The following is a 17,363-nucleotide window of genomic DNA, read 5'->3' as shown; positions in this document are numbered from 1 at the left end:
TATCTTGCAACTTTAACATGAGTTTTATTATACTTTCTGGAGAATAGACTGGGATTACACTTCACTACTTCAAACATTTCACTAGTTGTTGTTGTCTTTTCTACTCCGCTATTCGAACAATTTGCTAAGCTTTAACTCCACTCTTTGAACCATTTGGGGGGTAGTTTTACCAACACTAATTATTAAGTTCCACATCAACATTTAATGACGTTTGTACAACAAAATGAAATCTCCTTGGTGTATCATTAGCTATTAAACAGTATTTAGTGTGTAACATGTTGAGCCAGTGTATAGCTCTATATCTCTATATAATATAGAGCAAGAGTACATGTTGCATTGAGAACTGCGCAACTGAAGGGGAGGTAACTAGACTTTTCTTCGTTTTTCTGTTGGTCTCATCTTCTCATTGTTTGTTGTCTTACTAAACTTCTCGTCTTTAAATTTCAATTTTCACAACTTTCCAAGTACGTTTTTTTTTCTATTGATATATCAGTGTAGTATCGGCACTGCCTCCTTTGGATACATCAGCTGCGTAGAGAGGGGGGACTGATGTGTGGGCGACATCGTTCCGACCACAGGTAATGCCCAGGCATTCATCTCATTTCCATCAGATGATCCATAGTCGTTTCGCGTCTAAAGGAGGCCATATGTATGTTTAAAGATCAGTATGTATGTTTAAAGATCAGTATGTATGTTTAAAGATCAGTATTTATGTTTAAAGATCAGTATGTATGTTTAAAGATCAGTATGTATATTTAAAGATCAGTATGTATGTTTAAAGATCAGTATGTATGTTTAAAGATCAGTATGTATGTTTAAAGATCAGTATGTATGTTTAAAGATCAGTATGTATGTTTAAAGATCAGTATGTATGTTTAAAGATCAGTATGTATGTTTAAAGATCAGTATTTATGTTTAAAGATCAGTATTTATGTTTAAAGATCAGTATTTATGTTTAAAGATCAGTATGTATGTTCAATTTCAATTCAAAATGAAGTAAAAGAAAATTTTCCTTTAAGAATTTGAGAAGCCATGTTCATTACGTTTCCCTCTGTGTAAATCGCTGACATGTTTGTTATGAAAATTGTATGCTGTATCGGTTGTCGTTCTTATGTTTACATGTACTTGTAACTCGTCTGTAAGAATGTGTTCACGAAATGTGTGTTGTGTAGTCATTCAGTGTTTTAAAGCCAGACTAAGTGGACATGGTTTTCGACTCTGTTATCATTATGTTCATAACAATTTAATACACTGAATCAAAACTGTGAAGTTGTAAGAATTTCGAAATGGATAGGATATTTCGGCCAGAGAAGTTTGACATCGAGCCAACAGCACCTCAAGCAGCAGAGCATTGGCAGCACTGGTATGAAACGATTAAAAACTTTGTATCAGTAGTATCAGTATATAATTTTGATACTAGGAAACTATTGATAAACTATATCTCTCCTGCTGTACATCAAATGATAATTGATAAAGAGACATTCGATGAAGCAATCCAGACTCAAAACGGTATCTACATACAACCAAAGAATGAGGTGTTTGCTATGCACAGGTTAGCTACTTGCAAACAAGAGCAAGGTCAAACGATAGACCCCTACATGCAGAAATTATGAATTCTATCTAAAGATTGCAACTTCAAAGCGGTGACTGCTGAACAACACTGAGAGAAGAGGCTATTAGAGATTCGTTTATCAATGGACTAGCGTCCCACAGCATTCGAAAACGTTTACTTGAAAAGACTGTTTTGAGTTTAAAGGACGCTTTCGAGGAGGTGTAGTAACCTAATAAAATACTACAGGAAGACCTGTCTTGATTCTAGTCTTTATTGAACAAGAATGACAAAACAGTTCACGATAACACAGTACACACACATACACAAGCTTACCTGGACACCAAGACATTTTGACACATAAGAATAGATCAGTTTACAACATACAACAAGAACATAAATATATATATATATATATATATGGGCATAGTTCTGATTAGCTTCAATAAGCTCCAATTCGCATGTCTTCTCATCAGGACAGGCCCTGGAACAGATCGGCAGAGAGACACCACAGGCGGACCTTCTTTTGTAGGGAAATAGTCTTTCGTGTTTGTAGCACAGATGGGGCAATTGTTTGATACAGTTCTTATTTTTTCAACTGCATAGGGGAGATTCTTTGACCGGACGAAATGGAGCATTCGCACTATGCCAGGATGACAAAGAGGATGACAAAGAGTGTTGTGAAGTTCTTTCAAAGACCTAGGGGTGGTCATTATTGCACAGAATACACGAGAAAGAGCATCGGCGCCCATATTGTCAGCCCCCGGCCGGTAACACACACCAAAACTGTACATTAATAGTTCTATTCACCACCTCTGAATTTTGTCGTTTTTAATCTTACCGTGATGACGAGGGTTAAACATGAAAGATACGGACCTTTGATCCGTGGTGAGTCTGAAAGGTGACCCTAATAGAAAATTTCACAATTTCTTGATTGATTCAACGATAGCCATTGCTTCTTTCTCTTCGGAGGATTAACGTCTCTAGCTAAGAGATTGTATCCTGGAGAAGAATGCAACTGGTCTTTTGTTATGGGATAAGGTAGCGGATAAAGCGACAGGAAACAGGAAATTGTTGATTTCTTATTAACAGGCTTATTTTTGTTGAGAAGTTAGGTATCCACTGTGAGTAGTAAGCCAGAAGACCGACTACTCGTTTCTGTTCACACATGTTCACTGGTACAGGTAATTCCCTTAGAGCGCGAAATCTCTCAGGATCCGACTTAAGTTGTCCTTTAGAAATCTCGTATCCTAACAGTCTCACTTACAATTACAAAGACTAAAAGTTCATCAGCATACTAAAACTCTTAAGTTAACATTCAATTTGTCATTACTAGTCTCCAAAATGACATCTATTTATATTACTATCTTTGTTTTACTTTGTTACTTGACTTAAATATGACATTAGATCTATCATAATATTCTTTAATAAGCTATTTGATCTATCATGTTATATCAATATGTTACAGCATGTCATGGTATTATACATTGTTCGTTTACTTGAATCTCTATTATTGTTCTGAGTTTACTTAATTCTTTCATTGTTCATAATACTAGTAAGCACAATTTGAACTGGGGGTGAATATTATGAAAATTGTATGCTGTATCGGTTCTCGTTCTTATGTTTACATGTGCTTGTAACTCGTCCGTAAGAATGTGCTCACAAAATGTGTGTTGTGTAGTCATTCAGTGTATTAAAGTCATACTAAGCGGACATGGTTTTCGACTCAGTTATCATTATGTTCATATGTTCATTATGTTTTTAATCAATGTATTCAGTCTTGTAAATGTGTCTAACAATGGTCGACTTTCTTCTAGGGCTCACTCAATGTATTTAGTCTGGTAAATGCAGGGCCGGCTTTAGAGCACTGCAACCTATGCGACCGCAGTGGGCTCGCACTTTTATAGGTCCCGCGCTAACTCTAGTTGTAAATTATTAAATTAAACCATTTTAACTTATAACAGTGTTCTCGCGGCCTCCTGATTTTCCACGAGCTACTGGAAATCTCCTGAAATAGCAAAATATACGAAGAAGTCATAAAAATTTCCTGAAATTATTAAAATAGAATAAAAAGTCATAAAAATGTCTTGAATAGACAAAATAAAAAAAAATAGACAAAAAATGTCATTCTGTGGTGTCATTCAATATGGAAAACGTTAATCCTATTGGTGATTTCTAAATAAACGGCAGAGTCATCTTTCATTTAATAAAAATATAAATATTGGGCGAATTTTAACCAAAACAGGAAGTTCAAGCGGGTACTTTATTTACTTTAATAGTCACTTTACATATAAATATAGATCTAAATCTATCTCGGTCTCTTAAACAAAAATCAAAAGCGATATTTTGCTTGTCGATAGTAATCTAAAAGGCAGATCGGAATCTTTAACGGCTCATTATTGGAAAACTACTTTCTGCTGTAGATGGTTCGTAGAGTTGATTGGACCGCGATCTGTACGTAGTAAAGTAGGAATAAAATGCAAAGACGAATCTTAAACCTTAGCCCAAACAAGGCAGTTTCGCATAGGGCCCCGTCATCTGGATGAACGGCCCCGTGTAAATGTGTCTAACAATGGTCGACTTTCTTCTAGATCTCAGTCAATGTATGCAGTCTTGTAAATATGTCTAACACTTTTCTATTGTTGTGTCCTTAGCACACTTGATAATCCAAGTGAGGACAGTATAGTAACTGGCGCCTAAAACCAGTAAGTTTCGGGAAGGAGTGGATCGTTGCCTTGGTTACCTTCACACCTCATCTCATATCTGCAGGTGGTCTCCTCCGGGGCTTAGGCAAACAGTTTCCTCAAGGAGTTTCGGTTTTGGACGAGTCCAACTAATGCCATGTTTTTACAATTTTCTTGATATCTGCTTCCTAATCGCGGCGCCATGTATTTCTGCACCGTCCCCTCTTCCTTTAAGCTTCCATGTGAAATGAAATTCTAATTCTATTGTTTTGCAGCAATACCCAAACATGAAATGTTCAGGTTCTTAGCCTTTCCCCGAGACAACGTTTTCAAGGAGGCGTCACGCTGAGGCGATGGAAGCTTTTTTCAGGCCGCTGATCCCACTGGCTGATTCTTTTGGATATATCAGCTGCTTGAAGTGGGGGGTGGGGAATTGACTGTGTGGGTGACATCGTTCCGACCTTTTAAAAAAAGTAAAGTTTCCACTTATTTATTTCTCGGGACACCCAACTCTAATGGGTACCTGACATTAGTTAGGGTAAAGTAAAGACGGTTGCTCGTTGTGCTGGCCGCATGACACCCTCGTTAACCGTGATCCATAGAAACAGATGGCCTTTACATCATCTGCCCCATAGATCACTAAATTTGAAAGGGGAACTTTACTTAATAAATAAATACACAAAAACTGTTATTGAAAGAGCACTTATGTTTGATAAAATTTTAATTTTGAAACATTTAAACTTTAAAAGAGAAATATTATTTTTTTTAGTGCCCAATGATTTTTTAAATTGTATTACTTTCAACGATCAAAACTAGACTATAGGTTGAATATTCCTGGTCCATTGGTAAATTCTTGTAGAAAAGTTACTTTTTCTTTACTTTTACAAAAAATTATGTGATTCTAAAAAAAACAACCTTACAAAGACAGTTTCTGTGGAAACATAAACTCAAAGTCGGCCCCCGAAGTGGTCCACCCAAGCAGGTAAAAAGGTAGGTTTCAATATTTTCAGAAAGAACATCAGAATGAAATTCTATCAAAGACAATTAACAGAGAAGAATGGAAAAAGAAGGTTGACAGATCTTGTGTTGTGCCCCAGCGGTCCAGCAGACCAAAGGATAGGTGAAAGTGAATGTGAAGTTAGATTTGAACCTGGCCTAACTTATGTCTTATAATGAATATCTAATTGATCTAATTGTTTTATAAAGGGTCAATCTCTTATTCAAATCCTCAAGAAAAAAACATTTCCGTAAAAAAATAATTAAAAAAAAATATGTATCTTGTTGAGTGTTCCATTTGTTTTGTTACTCATTGCAGTTGACGTGATAATATAAAAACTACTTATTAATAATTGTTTTAAATGATGTCTAGCTTATATGCATACAAAATAGATGTTTTCTCTTTAAAAACAAAGTAATCATTTTTGTGTGTGTAAATACAGTAATTGATATGACAAAACTTAGCAATAAAAAGTTAAAAAAAAAATTTCTGAAAATTTAAAAACATTTACATAAATGTGTTAAAAATATGGTGTATTTGTGTCTTCGCTAGTACAGTCTTCCGTTGTTTGTTACTATTAATAGTGATTAGTTGTAAATGTGGTTTATCTTTATGACAAAAATTCTTGCATAAACGATTTTAAAAATTAGATTTTTTCCTTTTAGAAAAGAAAAAAGTAGCCTTTGCATCAGAACATTGAATGGTGTAAAATATAATGATGTCGGATTTTCACTATCTTTTCTAGTTTACGAGATCGAAACAGTACGGACGGACGAACGAACAGACAGACATTCCACACAAAACTAATAGCGTCCATTTCCCTGTCGGGGCCGCTAAAAAAAAAACAATCCAACACAAGGGCTTAAAGTGGGCGATGGAATCTATATGCCCTCCTCGTCATTATCTTTTTCTTCATGGTTGGGGGGGGGGGGGGGGAAACCGAATGAAAAGGTTTTTCTATGTTTTCCAAATATTAAATTTTAGATAGTGGTCTCTACGTGTGGAGGGAGGGGACACAATATTACATTCGGGTAAAATATCAGTAGATCGCTCATACCCTATAAAGATTAAATTTGTAATAGGAAGGGGGTGACATAATATTTGATTAAGTTAAAATATTAATTCATAGCATATATACATTTACGATAAATTACACATTTTTTTAAAAGAAATTGTATGACTCTTACACCAAAATTCGACAGCTGTCTTTTCCGAGGTGAAAATCTAACACTCTACCCCTTCCCCTCCACTACCTGATCAGCCTGATAGAATAAAATATATCAAACAATAACACATGAATTCTAACTAATGACTACTGACCAATGACCCTGATACCTTGCATATATTCCCTTGTAAAGTCCCTAGAAATAAAAAAAAGACTTTTCTAGATTATAACTTGATGTTTCAAGTTTTCTTCTAATTTTCTTTTCTTGCTTAATAACGTGTTTGCTTAAAAATAAAGGTCAAAGGTCTTACCGACGTTTCGCTGACCAACACCTACTCTTATCTTGTCCTGATATAGCACGATTACTTTACCCGATGTGCAGTCGAGCGTAAAAGTGGTGGAAAAAATACTCCAGAATTAATCCTAATATGTTTTAGATTTTAAATAAATGTGTGTTTTTGTCTTCAATTTTCACTTACAGGTAGGCTTATAGAGCAGAAAATGTTTTTACAAATCTTTGTGGCTGTCACGCTGGTGCAGTATGTCAGCTCTCAATGCACCTATTCCTCATGGTTGTACAGTTTTGATACTCCTGGGCAATCTAAATGTAATGAGATCAATTATTACATCAATGCACTGGACAGAAATGACGTGAACTGGGCAGACGACCCTGTGAATCACTTAGAAGGTGTTCAATGTTGCCAACCCCTCGCTCCTTGGAATAATGTTGAACAGCAAGTGACCTACGAAGATTGGACTACTACTTTAGACTCTGATTACACCTGGGCTTTTTGTCATGTGGGCTATTTCCTTCAAGGCTTGTACAGGTCAGATACTGGATGGCCAAGATATAAAGGCTATCTTTTCAGTCTCGAGAGCGCAAGATGCACTAAACCAGCCAATCATCCATTGAATTATGGAACCTGTCAAGATATTGACGTAAGTAGCTGTATGGGACGAAAGGGTCAATGTTCATGTCCAGGGGGATATTTTCTGACCGGACTGTACCGAGCTGACGGAGATGACCTTTACTTTTTGAAAAAAATTCGCTGTTGTACACCAGCAGCCAAACCTTTAGAAATGGACGAGAAGAGTAAAGTACAGACACGCATCATGGACACGACATTGTGGAATATGGCTACTTTAGCACATTATTTGGGTTATGGCTGGTGCTATGGATGCCGTGGGTTAGCTGTTGGGGAAGATTTCACCAGAACTGGCTTCACATGGGCAGCTGATACACGCTCATTTTGGGGGAAATGGTGTGAGGGTGAAAAAAATGGCGAAAGACTCAATTTAGTTTTTGGAGATTGGGGATTTGCTGTCAAGGAAATTATTTATGGAAAAAGTGTCATTGAAGATCTTAAGGCAGAAAGTGTAGACTCTGGAGTTCTTTACAATCGAGCGTCTTCCCCTGTGACAGAATCTATAGAAAGATCAAAGACGATCCAAGAAACTATCACTCACTCTACCACAAGTACATTTACCAACAGTCACGAACTTGGTGTAGAACTTGAATTTGAGATTGCGTCCGTCAAGGGGAAAGCTTCTTATAAGACTAGATTCGAATACTCAACTTCAACTACTAATTCAAAGAGTGTCTCTGAAACTGAAGGCTTTACTAAACAATCTTCCATCACGCTTGGACCAATGGAAGGAGCTAAATACGAGGTAATCATGAGTAAAAGTAGAACAACTGTACCGTACACTGCAATCATTACGACCAAGTTTTCTACAGAAATGAAAGGATTCTTGCGCTGGGAAGACGGCAATGGTAACTTTCATCAGGACTATAGAACTAACAGCGGCAGACCCACCTTTAATTATCGTTTCGGAGACTCCTCTGTTCCATTTTATAAAGCACTTAAGAAACAAAGTGATAACAACGAAGGAGTCTGGATGTGGGGAATGTTACTTCAGAAGTTTCCAGATGCACGCCAAATCATTAATAGACTTACTGATGAAACTCAATATCAATTTACTTTATCTGGGAAACTGGAAAAAGTTGAAGGCACAAGTGTTAATGTGAAGTGGGAGAAAATGAAACTAGATCGCCGTGATGTCTCTGAGAATGATGCATCTGGAAGAAATATTACAACTTACATTGCTGCTTCAGGTCCTGCTGATAAACCAGCTGTCGTTGAGTACCCCGAGGTAAATTTAAATAACCAGGAGTCATTTATACCTATTCAGATTCCTGTCACAGGAGTGAAAGTCTAGAACTCTAGATGATATACACATGTATTGTATTTGTATTTCTTATTAATAATAATTCGCGAATAAACTTGGTTAGCTCACAAACCAGTCTATATCACTATATATCTAGTTTTTCTTCCTTAGTTATATGACCAACTGTCCAAAATATCTTCATTATCTATTTGTTAGTAATTTCTCTATAAAAGAATAAAAAAATAAACATAGCATATGCATTTTATTTGATTCTATTGAATAAGAAACCGTCTGTTAAGAAAACTACTTATTTCAAAATAAAATATTGCTTTGTTAAAAAATATTTTGTTTGAGTTTTACGTTTTACACAATTTATCATGTTAAACAATGCTTTAAGTGCAATTCAATTTTGTGTCTGAAATATTGATGCATATTTTGACATTGAAAAAACAAAGTGCTAATACTTATTAATAATATTGTTATAAACCTGGTGGTGGCACAGATGGGGGTAGTGGTGTGTGTGTAGTCAGCCGACGCAAATCGCCCCAGTCCAGCGCAGGACGAGCGGTCAACTGTGACCAGTGACAGTACATGCCAGTTCGGCAACGACCTGTGTGTAAATATTACGCACGCAAGTCACGGCGATTGTGATCATTCTGAGTTGTCAAGAACGTTCCATCCGATTCTAGAAGGCCAGTAGAGACAGTATATAAGAGTCAGTGTGTCAGAAAGACTGGACTTCACGTTACCTCGCAATGTGACCAGTACGAGGCGAAGTTAGAAACAGTACGGTGTGTGAAGTCAGGCGGAGCAAGGCTAGGATATTGGACAGTTTGTGTAATATTGTTGCCAACTGTACAGTGTTGTATTGTATTTGAATTTAAATTGCTACTGTTACTTTGGAGCCCTGAGTTGTGAGGTTCTTTAAGTTCGTTGTGTCGTGTGGTGGAGTTTGAAGAGAGCCTGGATAGCGAGATTCGTAACAATATACTCGTTTAGAAATGTATCTTTATAATCAACACAGTTGTTGCTTCAAAAAAAAATAATTAAATGAAGGTATTTCTCATTGAAATTCTTGCTTTTAGTTTTATCTAATTAACCTTATGAAAAAGTAGTGTTTCCAGCGTTGAAGATCTGAATACTGTTTTGACCTATAGCTCGCATCCACGTCACGAGATATTGGTCTCCCTCAGTGCTTTTCTTTTGTAAAAAAAAATAGGTGCCGGCACCCAGTGATGGATTGCATAACTTTTAACTACTAATAGATTAATAATAAACGTTAAAATATAAGAAAATTAATATTTTCTCACCACATTGAAAAAATGCTGGTACGCCATACCGGTGCTTAACGTAATAAAGAAGCACTTGTCTCCCCTGCGCACAAGTTGCAACGTTAAAGGTCTATGACGATCTCGTTTTAAGTTCAATTCAGATAGAAAGAACAACAACAGCAGAGAATAAAATGAGCCAATGAGCAGCTTTTTGCCCCCCCCCCCCCACTGTATTAGAAGAGGATGTGACGCATGGAGATCCGTTAGTTTAAAATTTCTGGTGAGCCTCAGTGAGTCTCATGACTTTGGTTCTCAACATAAGATAGATAAAAAAAAGACCTAGGCATAGTAGGAACTTGCAATAATAAGCAACATTTTTAAAAAGCATATATTAAGTTTATCAATTAGTTTGGATCAGTCATGTAATTAAATTTATTATAAGCCTCAGACGACAATCTATAAAGGGGACTAATTCAGCTTATACCACCACTTCAGTCAAGTACTATTTTTTACCCGTCTTTCAGATACCAAACAAAGTAATTTATTACAAATTGTTGATAAACTAATTTGTTCATTTTAATTTTATTTTTGTGTTGTCGTCAAAAGAGATAATTGTGCAAAATTTCCGCTTCATCCGAAATTTGGGTGTCTAAGAATTAAAGTGTGTGTACAAACTTTTGGCCAGACCGATACACAGACAGACAGACAGCTTTGTAAAAAGGCGTAGAATTGTGCTTTATCAGCAATTTTTTTTTCATTAACCTTGTTTTATATAAGTTAAAACAAATGATTAAACATTATTCATTAGATTTTGTATTTGTATTGAAGAAGAAACTAAAAAACTTATTTTACAAATAAAAGCAAATTTGAAGAGTTTATGAATGACTGACTCTCTCTTTTGCTGTTACATGCAGAGTTTTACCTCGACAATATTTCGGCATCTTTCAATATTTGATTACAATATACATATATGGGGTTGAAAATGTTTCATTATCGAAAAATTAATTTTGGCTAGAATGTTTCATGAATGTAAATTTTACATGACGTAAAGCGGGAAAAACGTCACTTACGTCACTAGGCATACAGCAGTAAATGAAAATATTTTTTTGCAAACAAGAACAAGTTTTAATGAATCAATAAACTTAAACATTCGCTCACCATCTTATTGTGGATCGATTTATTATGGAACTTTGAAAAAATTAATGAAATTTAATTTGCCGATGTATAATTAGTTATTGTGTTTTAAGTCCTTTACAAATCGTTTACACTTTTTTTGCATAGAGAGGTGCAGGTAGCTTTTACTTTGTTGTTATTTTGCTGATGACCTCCAGATGTCTCGTTCTGAAAATGCATGCAAATAGATGCTCTCTTCTATGTCAGCTATAGCAAGCTGGTCTTTAAAGCGTTTCCTTGGGGCACCTCTGTCAACTATCTTTTAACTCACCAAAAAAGACTGCTTTTGGCATACGTTCGTCTCCCATATAGAATACGTGCTCTGCCCAGCGTATTTGTCGGACCATAAGAAGTCCTCCTATACAAAGGCCGCGAAATACACAGTTGCAGAGATGCCTACATGCCAAAATGGAAATGTGTATTCACAGACCTGGAACTGTGTATTTGAGTGGCAAATGTGTATTTTCTATATATCAAGAAATATGCTCAGGAAAGACTAAAAATCATTCAAGCACATAATGCAGCACTCCTAAAGTTAACAAAGCATAAAATTATACAAGACATTTTGTACTTGTGTCAAAATATTAACACTTTTATTCTTTGTCATAGACTTTTTCTAGAATATGTTAGAATGATGCCGTTCTTGTTACGTGGCAACGATTTTATGATCATATTTCCAGTATTTTTTTTTACATTCAATAATAAATAAAAAGACAATTTATTCAAAAGAATGGACATTTTTGTTAACAAGTGAAATTAGACTTAATCCCGATGTAATGGTTTGCTTTGCTGGATCAGTGACATCTAATTCTATAAAAGTAGATTTGTTTATAAGCAATTTCGTTAAAAGGTATACAGACACTGAAAATATTTATCACATTTTGAAGGAATTCAAATTTTCTTCTTTCAGACCTTTCTTTGCAGAGTTAGCTATGAAAGTTTTAGTATCCTCAACAATAACAAATATCCAACATCTTAAAGATTTTTTTCAGGCATATAATCCTAACTAGTCACTGAACTTGTTTCTAATATTAAAGCTGGGCTGTTGAGTCTGGTGAATGGTTGTTGTAAGATAAAGCTATTTATTCTGGTTTCTGATGCTTGAAGTTGTTTTACAAAAAAAAAACATATGGTGAAGGAGGGCGCTAACACACTGAGCCTTCAATGCCCCTGATTTCATTCTTTAAATGTACGCCTTCATAAGTGATGGAACCTGGCTAGTTGTTAGCTAGCTATCGATCTGCCACAGAAGATGCATTTTGCAAGCCAGGGAACATCAGTTTGATTCCCTTTATCATGCTAAGAGAGAGATTAAGCTCTACCACTATTTCTTCTTGTATTAAATCCTCTACCCTTCTCACTATCATGTCAAAAGAAATTTTCCTTGAATTTGGTGGATAACATTAACATTTGCTTGGTTTTTAACGTGAATAGGGCTACTACAATGTATTTTAGCAATCCCACAGAATAGTAGGCTCTATCGTGAATGTTAATTAGGCCTACTAGATCTAGACCTATACGATGTTAGTGCAGCTAATTTTACGCCCCATCCTTTTTTTTTTTTTTTGTATTTTAGATTCCATAAAGGATGAGAAAGGAGATCAATAAATCTCTTGATAAAATGGCAGTAATTGCTGTTTTTGAGTATATCTAGAATCTAGATCTAGTTATAGATATCTAAAACCTTGAGCTACTAGACATAGTCAGTAGTCTAAATATATTATATAATTAGATGTACTTTGTCTTTGATCTAGATTAGATATAAATTTAATTCGAGTACACTACTGGTCAAATCTAGATCTAGAATCTAAACTAGGTCGAATTCTAGAATTATCTAGAAATCTAGGTATGTTTACATCTAGATCTAGATCTGAATTCTAGTATTTAAATCAATGGTATATAAATTGTAGTTGCCTGACATCGTAAAATAGCTCCAACCAGTCTAGATGAATTAGATCTAGAACTAATCAATCAATTAATTGCCAATCAATTTGAAGGCTTCATAGAAACTGACACATTAAAAGATACTCCGCTTTATTTATCAGTAAGGTCTAGTAAACATTTAAATCTTCTCGCGCCAGCGTACGCGAAAAAAAAAAATAAAAAAATACTATCTGGTGGTAGATCTAATAAGAATGGTCCTATTCTAGGCATTGGGGCACTGATCTATACATATATAGAGAGAGAGCTGACTAGCCAGAACTGCTTTTAAAAAAAATATTTTTTTCTTCAGACGGAGAAATACGTTTTTTCAGATGATAAACCTTACTCGCGTATTTTCGTGTCCATTGCATAAAAAATATGCAAGATTCGCGTACTTGTAGGCCACTCTGCTAAATTGGACTATGGAAATTGGCGTAAAATCCAACAGATTTTTTCGTAAAATAATGTCATTAATAAACAGTGGCGTCACTAGGGGTGGGGGTATGCTGGCCGCACCGGGTGACACCCGCCACTGGTTGACACCCAAGTAGAAAAAAATCACTTTTCCACAATGCAACTTAAAAAAAAAAACATTACAATCTCGAATGTCTTTCACAATTTAGTATCAACATGTCCCAAACCTTCTTAATTTAATTATATTCGACTTGTAATCTTCCTATTTTGAGAAAAATAATGCGTTGTAGACACCAGGAGAAAGAGATTCTCAAGATTAGAAATGTATAAAGGTGTGACGTTATCATTAAATGTGGACGGCCATGTTTTTGCGTTTCTTTTTTTCGCCTTTATGATGAGGCTGACTTTTGTAAACGTGTTTTGTCTTGCTTAATGATATGTCTCACAAATGTCAATTGGGCGTTCAGTCGCCACTTCCATTAGACGGCTAATAACTGTGTGGAAAAAGATTTTTCTATATTGGTAACATTATCTCGGTATTTTGTTTCGTAAGATCCTACTTAGCCTCTTTTCAACTTTTCATCTCTCAAAGTGTAGGTGACCGTTAGGACAATGATTGTATGGAGTAGGAGGATTTTATTCTCCACTCTAATTGATTTGTTTCTTCTGATAGGCCGTACTTTTTGAAAGACAACTCCTGCTTTCCAATCCGACATTCAACACCATGATATGCATATCCATCGCTTGAAATAACACTGCCTAAAAAGGTAAACATTTCTATTTGTTCAAGATCTGTAGGACAAATATTGATGGGGGAAATGGCTCACCTGCACCAAATATGCATAACTTTGAATTGGTCTTTATCCATCTCGTAATTTTAATTGTACTTCAAAGTAATGCTTTGTCTACAAAATCCAACTTAGTTTGGTTTACACCATGGGAACCTGAATGCAGTCTGTTAAATGCATTTTATGACATCGCCCCTGCCTACAAGAAAACGAAATGGGGATAAGATACATCCTAATCTAATATCCGTCTCGATGTTGAAGAATTCCACAGTCTGTTGTGGCACAACAACTTAATTTGCTTTAGACATCTCGCTGAGTCTGGACAAATTGTTGTGAGATGCCTTATTCTCTTGCTATTTGCCTGAGAGATCCCGATGTTTGTTATCAAACTTTTTTTTATATCTATACAAAACTGATCAACATTCTTAGTTGGTATTCCAGGCTTTGTTTGACTAAATGTATGTGTATATATGTGTCTATGTGTGAATATAGTTAATCTTTATTACATTCTGACCCTTCATTCTTTCGGAAGACGTTTATTGTGCCCTAGAATATGATGTTCTCCCTTGAGTTAGTTAGACTCCCAGCCCTTGCAAGAAAGTGGGTCTGGGGGAGCGCTGGGAACTCCCCCAGCACAGGGCGAAGCCCCGCCGCCATGCATTATTTCCGGTATTGAAAGCCAATAAAATGCATATTATGAGGTATCTAGGATGCAATACCTTGCTATTAAAAAGTTTTATTTCAAAAACCTAATGTGCTATTCTTACTGACTTAGATCTTCCCGCGCCGTTCGGCACATTTGGCGACAAGCTGTTTCCACAAAACTCTGACACTGTCAATGTCTGAAGCCTCTTCTCACCTGCTCTGAGGACCTCCATGAAAGTGTGGCGCCAAGTTGTACTAGATTATCATCGCAACTCTTATTATGTGTAATTCGTTTTGTCAGAGAACATGTCCCGCAAACCTCATGCGTGCTCTGTCACAACCTTACTAAGGGGTCGACTCCCAGTTCGGCATTGGATTTCCTTGATTTAGACCCGATCTCTATAACTTACTTCTAAAATCTGTCTTAGCCATCTTTGTTGAGCCACATTTAGTCTTGTTTCAATTTGAAATGACTTTTTACTTTACTTTATTAATAAAGCCCAGCAACTGGTAGAAATGTGTAACCTCTCTTGGCTACGCTCTTGGAATTAGGTGGCTGTAGTTTGCTTTAGATTTTATATCGAAAAGGGAAGCTTTTCATAAAAAATCTCATAAAATTTTGAGTATGTAATTTGCCTTTTTTATACTGAAGAGGTATTTTTTAACATCAAACCCCGCTGAAGGGTATATAAACTCAAAACCTCTTTTAGCTAAGATCATATAATTTTGATTGTGTAATTTGCATTTTCTTTTATATTGAAGAAGTATTTTGTAACACAAAAAAAAAGGCTGGAAAGGGGGAGGTTAAACTCAAAACCCCTTTGACTACGATCATAGAATTTGGAGTCTGTAATTTGCTTTTTTTATATTGATGAGGTGGTTTTTAGCTGCAAACCCGCTGGAGGGGGGTTTAAAGACAAAACCCCTGTTGGCTACGCTCTTAGAATCTGGTGACTGATATAAGGAATAACTATGGATAGTCTATGGATAGGGGGTTTTACCGTAAATTTCGGAGGGAGTTTTAACGTAAATTTTGGAGGTGATTTTAAAATCAAAATCTTCCTTAGCTATGTTCTTGGAATGTGGGTATTTTCTTTGCATTCTTTATTTTTTGTTTCTTTAATAAAAGAAAGGGGTTTAACTGCAAAAACTCCTGGTAAGGGTTTTTTAACTCAAAAGCTTCTTGGCTGCGCTGGGGCAAGTGATGGTTTAGTATTAAAATCTCACCTAAAATAAATAAAATCAAATAAAACAAGGTTACAAAAGACAGTTTGTGTGGAAACACAAACTCAAAATCGGCCTTCGAAGTGGTCCACCCAGGCAGGCTTCAATATTTTCAGAAAGAACATCCGAATGAAATTATATCAAAGACAAATGAGAGATAAGAATGGAGAAAGAAGGTTGACAGATCTTGTGTAGTGCCCCAACGGTCCCGCAGATCAAAGGTTAGGTGAAAGTGAATGTAAGTTAGATGTGAGCCTGGCGTAACTAGTTCCCCCTTCAGACCTTGTGGTCTATAAGGCAGATGATGTAAAGTTCCTGTTTTTGTGGCCTATGGTTAACGAGGGCGTCATGTAGCCAGCACAACGACCAACCGCCTTTATTTTTCCCCAACTAATCTCAGGTACCCATTAGAGCTGAGTGGACTCAGAGGCGCCCAAAGATTCCAAAGTTGAAAATCCCAGTCTTCACCAGGATTCGAACCCGGGACCCCCGGTTCGGAAGCCAAGCGCTTTACCGCCCAATCTCATATTTTTTTATTTTTTTTAAAAGGAAACCTCAGAATTTGCGCTATTCAGTTTTAGCTTTATCATCATAGGAATCCTTGGGCTTTATGCCTCTTTTCTTTGCCTCTTTTGTGGGCTTTTTTGCTTTTTTTTTTTTTTTTTTTTTTTTTTTTTTTTTTTTTTTAATATGTTTTTATTTGTAAGTTACCGTAATTCACAAGTATTAAATCATAAATAATTGAAAAGTGATTAACCTAAAAATATAATAACAGTAATAGAAATATTATTTAATATCAAAGACATACTACCTAACCAATGAACCCCCTAAAGACAGAAAAATGATACAAGTATACTCTACTCCAGAACAATCAACACAATATCAGATATCCCTGACCCCCAACACCCTATTTCTGAAAAACTACATGAGCATTATACAGGTATATGAAAATCAAACTAGATAATTCTCTACCCTAAAGTCCATTATTTTTCTAAATGTTAATTCCAAGTGATTAGGATCAAACACCTTATTATTATGTAGACATTTGAGCCAGGTAGCCCAAACAAGATTCCTGTATTCGGAAACAATAATCAAGTTAAAGTTATGTATCATTTTATTTTTTAGTTTTGGCAGCTTGTTTAAAATAATAGACAAGTTAACATTTACATAATTGCCACAGTTTGCTTCCAATAGGTCCATTACAGTACTTCTAACTTGAAGGAATAATGGACATTCCAAATACATGTGTTTTTTGTTATCAGCATTTTCAAGGTGGCATAATATACATTCACGGTCATTTGCCCGTCTTCTAACCATAGGGGTCATCCCAAAGATAAGTCTATAACTAATCTCTCTAGCTT

The 17,363-nt window shown here is 35.8% G+C and overlaps 1 protein-coding gene across 1 annotated transcript; it reads left to right on the top strand.

Annotated features, from left to right (window-relative positions):
* Positions 1-341: 341 nt before the first annotated feature.
* Positions 342-8,766, top strand: LOC129927026 (uncharacterized). The gene is made up of 2 exons (XM_056034242.1): positions 342-362; positions 6,877-8,766. The coding sequence occupies exon 2, from the start codon at positions 6,897-6,899 to the stop codon at positions 8,613-8,615; it is 1,719 nt and encodes a 572-aa protein (XP_055890217.1). The 5' UTR covers positions 342-362; positions 6,877-6,896; the 3' UTR covers positions 8,616-8,766.
* The last annotated feature ends 8,597 nt before the right edge of the window (positions 8,767-17,363 follow it).

The sequence above is a fragment of the Biomphalaria glabrata genome, chromosome 6 (genome assembly GCF_947242115.1).
Source record: "Biomphalaria glabrata chromosome 6, xgBioGlab47.1, whole genome shotgun sequence".
Lineage (NCBI taxonomy): Eukaryota > Metazoa > Mollusca > Gastropoda > Planorbidae > Biomphalaria > Biomphalaria glabrata.
Note: the sequence above shows the minus strand (reverse complement) of the source record. Positions and strands in the feature narration are given on the sequence as shown.

Coding starts and splice junctions, on each gene's coding strand:
- LOC129927026 (XM_056034242.1), top strand. CDS start 6,897: ATGTTTTTACAAATCTTTGTGGCTGTCACGCTGGTGCAGTATGTCAGC.